Source organism: Antedon mediterranea, chromosome 10 (genome assembly GCF_964355755.1).
Source record: "Antedon mediterranea chromosome 10, ecAntMedi1.1, whole genome shotgun sequence".
Taxonomy (NCBI): Eukaryota; Metazoa; Echinodermata; class Crinoidea; order Comatulida; family Antedonidae; genus Antedon; species Antedon mediterranea.
Window position 1 is genome coordinate 24364958 of NC_092679.1, and position 11101 is coordinate 24376058.

General features: G+C 34.5%; 1 protein-coding gene across 1 annotated transcript; it reads right to left on the reverse strand.

The window, feature by feature from the left end:
• LOC140059861 (ribosomal protein S6 kinase delta-1-like) lies at nt 1-8193 on the reverse strand. The gene is made up of 12 exons (XM_072105813.1): nt 8083-8193; nt 7645-7680; nt 6792-6909; nt 6393-6508; nt 5736-6120; nt 4744-5382; nt 4460-4581; nt 4201-4347; nt 1546-3488; nt 1153-1363; nt 912-1007; nt 1-768 (listed from the first exon to the last, which is right to left on the reverse strand). The coding sequence occupies exons 1-12, from the start codon at nt 8191-8193 to the stop codon at nt 658-660; spliced, it is 4035 nt and encodes a 1344-aa protein (XP_071961914.1). The 3' UTR covers nt 1-657.
• Between the last annotated feature and the right edge of the window lie 2908 nt (nt 8194-11101).

Consider the following 11101-nt stretch of genomic DNA (forward strand, 5'->3'; position numbering starts at 1 on the left):
CTTTGTATTACAATGTCTTTGTATTACAATGTCTTTGTATTATAGTATTAAATTATTGAAATTCTTATATTATTACATTTTATATATACATGGCCACCTAGAATAGAGCACAAGTACTGTACTGTATATATTATATAATAATAAATGGGCAAAACACCTTGAAATGTTTGTGTTAAAATACCTACCTACTGTATATATTATATTTTAAAGAACATTTTAAGTGTACCTTTAAAACTAATACATTTTGACATTGCATAGAGGCATACTTATTTGCTTTATTTAAAATAAATTATTTAAATATTTACATCTATGTGTCAACAATTCAATAAATTAATAAAACCTCTAAAATTAAGTAGAATTTTAACATAATATTTTAAAACTATATATAGAAACAAAAGATATAGCAATGATTTGGTGCAACATTATGAGTAAAAGTTTTCTTTTCTTCTTAGGAGCATAATATGGCTACTATTAGATTAAGATAAATCATGAACTTTTAGATAAAATGGTATTGGTATCTCAACAAATACATGTTAAATTAAATTACTTAAGAATATCTTTTAAACAAAACTTAATGAGAATTGTATTCATATCTGTTGACTTTAGTTAGTAGCAGCCAGCCTTAAGGCACAATGAAAGTACAGCAGTTAATTGACTTCAGCTGGTTAAGGTTTTCCAGTTGACGTCTCTAAAGAAAGGATGGTTTTTGATGTCTTCAGAGCCAGCTAACCCTGAGCCTAGTCTCTCGCTTGGGTTTACCAAAAGAAGCTAATAAAGTAACAGAAAATAGAAAAGATATAGAAATTAACATTGTAAACAAATATTGTGTTTATTACTTTTTTATCGTTGATTTTTTGTGCAACATTCAAAAGTGGTTATGTTAGTAGCCAATTTCCTTCCTAATACTGTACCTGTTTTAGTAATGATTTAGCTTCTTTGGATACATGATCAGGTATTTTCAGTTCGGTGTGACTGTTGATTCCACTTGGATGGCAATTGTGCAGGGTCTACAAATACAAATACATTGAATATCATGGTGTACAATCTTACACTTTTAATTCCTTTAAAGTGAATGATGATTTTCCTTGAAAAATATGTTTTTTAAATATTTGTTCTGAAAATAAATAATACATTTTAAAAAGTTTACTTTACCTTTCCTGTGAGGAGCTCAAACAGAAGAGTTCCTACAGTCCACCAATCACAAGCCTGCGTGACCTTGTAGATCCCATTGACCTCTGGAGCAGAATACAGGTTGTCTATTGCCAATTCCTTTGCATCATCTTCTACATATTGCCATATACTGAAGTAAGATAACCGGATGTGACCACGCTCACCAAGAAGAATATTGCTAGGGTTTAAATCTCTGTGGGAACAAATCAACAAAACAAAATAGTGTGAATTATACTATATATTATATAATATTGTGTACAGCCCCAGAATTCATTTGGTGTTGAAGTTTTATTACTTACTTGCACTTTAATATTATTAACTTCCAACTAATAAATAAATAAACTCAAAATGTATAATAATGAAAGAAGAACCAACCTGCATATAATACCCATAGAATGAAGATCTTCTAAAGCAAGTACTATTTCTGCGATCCAAAAACGTATACATGACTCTGGCAGTGTGGCGTTAACTCTCAACTGTTCATTGTCTAAATGTTCAAATAGAACAGACATTGTCCGATCACGCGATAAAGCTATTCCATTACCGGTTATTCCATTGTCAGTTAAAGTTTTCTTTCCAACATTATTTTCCAAATTTTCTTTCTGTTCATTCATTTCAGTAGTATTCTCTTTTTTGTTAGAATCAACGGAAGTTTTCCTCGTTGGACTACAAACTGGGGTTGGAATTCCTTTTGGTATTGTAACAGAGGGTTTGCGGTCAGGAGAGTCCTCGATACTAACCCATGTATTGAATTGCAGTTTATTTGTTGTACTGCCTGCTTCACTAGATTCATATTTTTCAAATGGATTAACAAATACAGAAAAAGTATCATCTTCTGGCGGAGAACTTTCAGGCAAATTTAACACTTCTTTGGTAGATTCAGGTTCACCCTCAATTTGGTTGTCATTATCAATTCCGGGAAAACACCCTTTACCCATCCCAGACACATTGAGATTGCTCTTTGATGTCTGTGTTTGAAGTATAGGACGGTTAGTACTGTTATCAGTTCTACAGATTGCACTGTTATCAACTAAATCTACGACAAGAAAGTCATCAGCAGAATTGACTGTACTGTCACATGTGACTTCAACGGATTGCAAGAGCTCAGAGGAATCTCCATCAATTGATGAACCACTGCTCATTGTGGTAGCGTCCATAACGATGCCAAATCCACTTGTGTCTGGCGTTTTGTGGATGAATGAATCTAGCAAATTAGGTACATTATCTTCAATATCTTCCATAAAGTAACCAGATGGTTTTTTAGTTTGTGAATTATCAATAGAGTCTAGCACATCATCAATTACCTCATTACTATCCGACACTTCCGCTTCGTTTTCTGGAAAACGATCGAAATCAAGCTTTCGTGATGAATTGCTCTTTGATGTATTGTTATCCTCTGGGATGTCTTTTAATGTTCGACCCGACTTACGTGGATCGAAACTGAAAATATCTCCATTCATCACATGTTCTGGACTTGAGAAGTCACTCTCTAAGCTGTCAATACTGAACAAGCACATTGGAGGAGGTTGTCTGTCTGGTGTGGTTTGAGGCAAAGACGCTTCCTGATTATCAACAAACACATTATCTGGTTGTGTTTGTAAATTATCATCATCATACTGCAAGCATTTCTCCATAAGAGTGCTCATACTCAAATCATCAGTTTCATCCACTACATCTGATTCAACATCTGATGCAGTGGTGTTTAAAATGGAGAGATTTGGCGCAGCAACAGATGGCATAGTGTCATCAGTAAAGTCTTGATTATTACTTAACGGTTCTTTAGAGTTTTTTTCAGATGGCTCTTTCAAAATCGTTTCATCACTAGTTAATGAATTAATATTATGGGTATAGTCAGTAACAAGCTCAACATAACTGCTGGCACAGTCTTGATTATTGTCTGGGACTGGGCTTGTTTCCTTTGATTCTATTTCTGGATTCGGTTCAAAAGAATTAACTGCAGGTTCAACAGTACTATGAATATCTTTTAGATCGTTTTTATCGGCTGTTGATTCAAAAACCTCTCCGTCTTCAATTGCAATTTCCTCAAGAACACTATTGTCACGAGATCGTTTTGATGCCCTACTAGAATTCCTACTTCTGTCCAGACTATTGGTCAGCGACTGTTTTGCCATGGCGTCTTCTTCTTGCCTTAGATACCCACTTACGTAATCCCACAGTTTGCCACCACTAGCGTGTTCTATAACAAGGTATATAGCATTTTCTGTTTCAAAATACTGGCAGAGTTGAACCATAAAACGACATTTTACTGGAACACAAGTTTTTCTTTTCTTTGAAGGAACAGCACACTTTTGTAAAACCTAGAACAAAAAAAACAATATTTAAAATAAGAAATACTGTAGAACAAGGACAAAGTGTACATAGGCCGTAGTGTTAAAAAGAGTAAGTTTTTAAGTAATCTGAAAACTAAAATTATTTTCGATCATCATCAGTTAATAATTCAATTCAATTTATTTCCACAATTTTATTAAAAATAATAATATTTATTCGGCAAAAGTTGCCAGGAGCAAGTAATAGGCATGAGCCCAAACAGAAAACTGCTCTTACTCCAGCAAGTAATAGGCATAAGCCCAAACAGAAAACTGCCCTTACTCCAGCAAGTAATAGGCATGAGCCCAAACAGAAAACTGCTCTTACTCCAGCAAGTAATAGGCATGAGCCCAAACAGAAAACTGCTCTTACTCCAGCAAGTAATAGGCATAAACCCAAACAGAAAACTGCTCTTACTCCAGCAAGTAATAGGCATGAGCCCAAACAGAAAACTGCTCTTACTCCAGCAAGTAATAGGCATGAGCCCAAACAGAAAACTGCTCTTACTCCAGCAAGTAATAGGCATGAGCCCAAACAGAAAACTGCTCTTACTCCAGCAAGTAATATGCATGAGCCCAAACAGAAAACTGCTCTTACTCCATCATTATTTTAAAATACTAAAATAACAAAACTAAGTAGTACAAATTAATTAAAAACAAAATAACATGGTAATAAATTGAATAACAAAAAATAATACTTTACTTTGATGACAAACATTTGGTTAGACACCATATCTAGAACTAATAACACTCTGTCAATTATACCAATAACTTTAAAATTCTTGAGGTCATCAAATGACCCACGTAAATGTAGTGAGTTGTGATCCATATCCACATGAAATTGATCAGACTATAAAAAAGAAAATAATTTATTGACAGAAAATATTAAAACTTTAGACCATTTTTTCAAAGAATTCTTTTAATACAATTTCTATAGAAAATGCTGACGATATATTACATACATTCCATCGATCAATATTTGCAGCCTCTGCAGAAAGGAATTTCTTGTAAAGATCTTCTGCTTTCATAAGATATTGCGCTGTTTTACGTCGTACTGCCTCACGTCGAGCCTTGTTGTTATCCGCTGGAAGAACAATGAAAACAAATGATATTTAAAAAAATGAAAAAATACTGTTAAATACATTTCACAGAACTTTGACACTGTTTTGCTTGCAGAGGCCTTTGCACTGCAATGGACTAACAATATCTGAAATGAATGAATGAAATAAAAACATTGAAAACTTACTAACAACTCCTTGTAAGAGAACATTTACACCAGTTTTGTAATATGTAAATGCTGATTTATAGTTTCCTGTAGCCTCATTTTCCAAAGCTAGTTTAATATGACTAGCAGCTTTATACAAATAGTCGTCTTCACCCCCAAGATCCATTGTAGACACAGATATGTTTGATGCAGTTCTATCACGAGTTGCTAAATCATGCAACGCTTTATTTTGCACCCCGATAGGTAACTGTTGCACCAATGCATTCCTACTATCAACTATACCTCCATCGACACCAAGTTGTTCATCGCGTTCGGCAGCTTGTTGAGCACGGATACAGTTCAAATAAGCTCTTGCCATCGATTTTGCGTGATGATCATCTTTACGTGCTGGAACTATACTTGTTCCAACAGCTTTATCATTGATTGATGCATTTTCTACTACTTTTATATCATTAGATTCTAAAATGCCGTCAGCACAATCAACTGGTTGATCATTATTTGATTGGCTTGGAAAGTTTAGAGTGATTGCATCATCAGTAGGAGGATCAGAAACTGGAGGTAACGATGTTTCTTTCTGCAATCCAGCACACATGTCCATTGCTTCAAACAGCCAACTACTGCTGTGTGACATAATGCCATCTTTGGATTCGGCTGGCAAATCTAGAAAACAAAATAGATCTTCAAATAACAAACCAGGGGTTGATGATTTAGAATTTAAGAATGACAATTATACCTGTAAAGTAACACTAGGAAGCTTTCAAACTATTCTAAATCAAAAATGATTTTTATCCTTTTACTTAAAGGTGGTTAAAATATGCAAATTTGTATCATTTTAGGTTCTTGCTATTTTCCATACATTCAACCACCTTTCAGAGTAAAATATAATTCAGGGGTGCACCACACAACCCATAGTCCAAAAAATCGGAAGAGGTTCAATCTTCTCCTGAAGTTTTCTCGGATAAGGACTGGAGATCCACATATTGAAGAAAAAAACAAAAAGTTAAATGACCAACCAGAATCATTGAGAGGATCAAAGAAAGAAACATCCTGAACTTGTGGAAGAGGTGTTGATGGCACAGAATCTTCACTGAATGTTGTCCTGTCATCATCATTGTCATTATCAAAACCTGTAGGATCGCTATCAGTCCCTAGGCCACGGAGCTCTGCAAGTGGATCTTCTTCGTCGTCCTCATGCTGCCGGTGGAGCCACACGCCACCTAAGTTTGATGCTTCTGATACTTGACGGCCTAGGTTTGGTGAACTTGCGCCAGAGCTACTTTCTATTGTCTCAGATGGTGAAAGCTCTTTCGTCGTTCTGTCTTGAGTCAATACATCTGGTAATAATATATTTTTGTCAACTGGCTGGCCTCTTGATTCTGCAAGTCTCTTTTCTCCACCCTATATGAAACATAAATAAAAGATGGGACATATTTCAATATTTAATATCCTATTATTTTTACAGGTCCTCATCAGGTTCTGTATTAAACACAACATATATCTAATATATTATAATAATAACAGAGTTATTGTAGTACAGTATTTTGTCCTCATTGCTTTTAACCAATACCTATAACAGAATTATTGCAGATTTTTTTGTAGGCACTTATGGGGATATAAAAATGGTCCTGAGGAGAAGGTTTCTTACAATAGTACATGATAAAATTGTTTACCTCAAAAAAATTGACAAAAAAATTACTCTTAACCAAGTAAGACTTTGTAGCAGCAAACTCTAACAGCTTAAGAGAACTCCTTTGTCTTTCTTCAATTACATCATTATCAAACCGACCTGAAACAAGAACGATTGTATTAATATAAATCATTTTAGAGCAGAATTGTTCTATTTCCAAGAAATTATAGAATCTGCAAGTTAGTTTTCGGTTTCGCATTTATCAGCCTCAACAATTTAATGTAACCATTGAATATCACTTTTCTATTTAGGGGTTGGTATTAGAGATACTAGGTACTAGAGATAAACAACCATTAATATAGTACTCAATTAAGTTCCCCAAACACAGTTACTGTCTGAGTTATTAAATGGTAAAACCATGTCGGAAATAAAAAAAACCTACCAAATAGTTTTGCCTTTGCAAATGGTGGAAATGTCTCAGGACGTCGCATTTGTTGGTGGATTGTAAACAAAGCCTTATAGAGTTTTTTAAAATCATTATATCGCTTCCAAACTGTTACCTATAAGTTAAAATTGTTTTTAACCATCGTTAATAATATACCTTTAAAGCTGAGGTACAGGCATGAATTTTGAATATAATATCTGGTTAATTGTACATAAATCAAATATTTGTAACAGAAATCAAGACGAAAAACATGAATTTCCCTTAATATGGTCAAATACAAAATTTGGAAAAATTCTGCTATAAAAACAAGGAAGACTTTTTTTCAGTAGTTAGGTAGTTGAACCTAATGTAATAACATGTCTGGTGACTCCCTAGAAGGTGAAAAAAGATGGCGGATATACGGTGGATAATTTTTCCTATAGCATGAAAATAAAAATCTGAAGTTGAATAAAAATACCAGAAATGTAAAATTCAAGTTATATTACCTATATTTAGTCATCTGATAACATTTTTTACCAAACCGTTTATTTTTTTATAGCTTTTTAAAGTGCCTCTCTATTTACAAAATTTGTGTACAAAAGAATAGAGATTTTACTGTGTAATTTGAACTATCCCCCCACTGATAAGAAAGTGCTTATTTTCAACAAGCTCGTGTAACAAAAATAAAATCTCAAAAATTATTAAACATAGGGGAAACTATAGATCGATAATTATTGGAATGTATGATCAATAGAAATTTTTGCCCGCACCTGGCCTTTAAAATAAAAATGACAATTGTAGACATTTGGACTAGGCTAGTAATGTACACATGTAACGATTTATTCTTCAATTTAATACACATATTACTTACTTCTATAGTTTCTTCTGGTTTGTTTATTACAAAACCCTGTAAAAAGAACATTGGAAAAATAATAAATGTATACTAGAAATTGCAGTGCAATAAGTGAGGGTTGTGACAATCTATCTATTATTATTAGTAGTATGACGCAGACAGGGCCATCCTCCATATAGAAACTACCGCCCATCATCCATCACATGCACCATGGCATGGAGTCCATGCATGCACTGAGCAGAATCTTCCGGGCTCGGGGCCGAATCTTCCAGGCCCGGGACCGAATGGTCCCACTATCTACTCTCTACGCCTTTACATTTATGTTTATGCCTGGCCCTCCTAGGCTAGCCTAGGCCTAGGCCCTAGCTAGTAGCAGGCCTAGCTAGGCGCGGCCTAATTAATATATTATGCCTACTCTAGGCCTCTAAGTCAGTGGAAAAATAAAACAAATTTTACCATATATGTTACTTTGTAAATGGTAAATCCTTTAGGATGAGTGACTGGGTCAGAAACTGTGAAGCTTCGTACCCATTGTTCTCTTTTTCTTGTCGACGTCTTGGTGGCCATCATGCATGAGAAACGTCAAACACCCCGAGGTAAATTCAGAGCGTCATTTCGGGCATTTCGACGATCGAGCATTCTCTACTTCTACGGAGCGCCATTTATGCCTTTATTTACTTCCGAAATAGAAATAGTACTACGGTAACTGGTTCAGTGGACCAAATTTAGCACCAGTGGAGCACAGTGATATAAAATAGAAGTAAGTCACTAATTTTAATATCTTTTTGTATGTTAATACACTGTGCTCAAGTGGACACAATTTGGAGCCAGTGGAGCACAGTGATATAAATAGAAACAAGTCATTGAATGTCTAATATCTTTTCGTATTAAGCATATTTGAATACCTACCGTACCGGTATGATACCATACATGTTCGACAATACAGTGTCACATATCTCTATTTAAAAAAAAACAATATTAAAAAAAAGAAAATATCCGTCGAGGTTCGAACCCCAGCCGATAGCACTCAAAACTGAGCATTACCCGTTACGCCACCAACTACATGAGTGAAAAGCTGATAATAGTCAATTTATACGTTTCAAAGGTGATATGATAATTCTAATTCTTTTCTAAATTATAAAAATATTAAAATTAGTAAGTAGGCTTTTGTGTGCTAGCTCTGTTTGTATTTCATAATTTTGTTTTGTTGAATTACATGCAATGCACGGCCGCGTTTCATATTTCAATAAATATTTTTTTCAAAATTGTCTTTGCTCAGCCCCATTCATGGTGGGGTAGTGAAGACTCTTATATATCATGTTTCAAAATACTATAGGTGTCATTTCTGGGGACCTTGTAGCTATTTTTAAACAGTTTGGTAAGCCCTGCATTGTTAAGCAAATGAGTTTGTGCAGGTGTAATGGGAAAGATGGTATTGTTAGTCCTACGCGGTGAACACGCCACAACATTAAATTTAAAAGTAAAATTTTGATTTTGTTAATCTTTATTAAATATTAAGTCTCCAGTAATACTAGCCCATCCATGGTTGAGGAAGAGAAATGAGAATAGAGCCCAGAAATGCACTTAACTTGTACCTATTAATATACATAGTAGTCACCTATGATAATTATGATAATGTTAAAATGTCAACTATCCAGATGCGACTTCAACATTTTAGGTGGGGTTTTCTACTTTAAAAACTCGACTTCGTATATGCCTATGGCCTAGCCCGGCGGCGGAATTAGTCTAAGCTTCGAAATTGGTCTGGAAATCGGCATCTTTGCAAATGTTCTATAATACAATATCTTGCATGAAACGGATATTTAAAAATACACTATAATGTGTAACGGTAGAATTACAATTCTAATGTAAAAGATTAACAAAATAAAAATTGAACAGTGTTGTGTGTTGATCGGGAATAACTAACAATACCATCTTTCCCACAGCACATGTGCACACTCATTTGCATAACAAACGCACGGCATACCAAACTACGATGAGATAAAATTAATTCTCTTCTAAACACGTAACGAAGAGAATTAATTCCTTTTTATAACATTAAAATAAATTGAGGGCGCTAAACATAACATTTATACCATCAAATCAGTTGGCGAGAGCCAAAAAAAAAAAGACAATAATTTTATTCATTATTTTCCATTTAAAAAAAAATCCACTGGCGCCAAATTGGGTCCACTTGAGCACAGTGTATTAAACATACGAAAAGAACTTGAGCAGCAGCACAGTGTTTTATACGAAAAGATATTAACATTTAGTGACTTTATTTCTATTTTATATCACTGTGCTCCACTGGGGCCAAATTGGGTCCACTTGAGCACATTGTATTAACATACGAAAAGATATTAAAATTTAGTGACTTTATTTCTATTTTATGTTTTTATTAAACCTTATTTTGTGAGGGTGACCCTAAACAGCATATGCAGACAGTCAAAAACATATATGAAAAACGGATGAACTATGTTATAAAAAATATAAAAATATATAATATATGTACTTAATAAATACAAAAATATAGCCTTCAATACTATACAAAACGTTGAGTTTTTTCTTTTAGGATTAAATATTTTGTTAGAGCAGACTTAAAATTAGTTATTGTTACCGCATTTCTTAGTTTGGTGGGTAGCAAATTCAGGTATGTTGGTGCTCTATAGATGAAGTTTAGCTTCAGTTTTAGGGAAAGGGGCGACAAATTTCCTCTCACTGACACTTCGGGTAGTCCTATATCGATGATTTGGAATTCTGGCAAGACGCAGGGCAAGGTATTCCGGAGCAAGACCATTTGCAGACCTGTAGGCAAGGCAGCCCAGTTGTAGATGCATGCGATCTTGGACTGTATGAAGTTTTAAGGTGTTGTAAATGTTAGTTCGTGGTGTGAGAGGATGAGCGAAGTGCTCTATTTTGAATGGTCTGTATTCGGTCAATATTCGATCTGATTCCCCAAACACTACATCAATAGTCAATGTGTGGGAGGATTATAGTTTTATAGAGGAGTATAGATGTGTGTTTATTAATGAAATGACCCAGCACGCGATAAGATGGAGATGGACAAGCCCAGTTTGGAACGGAGTTTATTTACATGAAAAGAAAAAGATAAATTTGAATCAATGTGAATGCCAAGATGTTTCTGTTTGTCAGTTTGTGATATGGGTATATACAAAACGATATTAAAAGTAGTGACTTTTATTTCTATTTTATATCACTGTGCTACCCTGGTGCTAAATTGGGTCCACTTGAGCAGTTACCGTAGTACTATTTCTATTATTGAAGTTAATAAAGGCATAAATGGCGCTCCGTAGAGAAGTAGAGAATGCTCCAGTCGTCAGAATGAAGCTCTGAATATACCTCAAACACCGGCGCACACCGGACTGCCAAAACCTGCTTCCGGTATTTACACGATGCCCTGAACATTATGCTTTAATTTCTAATTTTAATAGGCTAAAATTTAAAAAAATTATTT

What these genes read in the sequence shown, in the direction of transcription:
- LOC140059861 (XM_072105813.1), bottom strand. Translation starts at nt 8,193, where the DNA reads ATGGCCACCAAGACGTCGACAAGAAAAAGAGAACAATGGGTACGAAGC. An exon ending in AACCAGAAGAAACTATAGAA is followed by an intron (nt 6,910 to 7,644) that starts GTAAGTAATATG and finishes TTTAACTTATAG; the next exon opens with GTAACAGTTTGGAAGCGATA. An exon ending in CAAATATTGATCGATGGAAT is followed by an intron (nt 4,348 to 4,459) that starts GTATGTAATATA and finishes TCTTTTTTATAG; the next exon opens with TCTGATCAATTTCATGTGGA.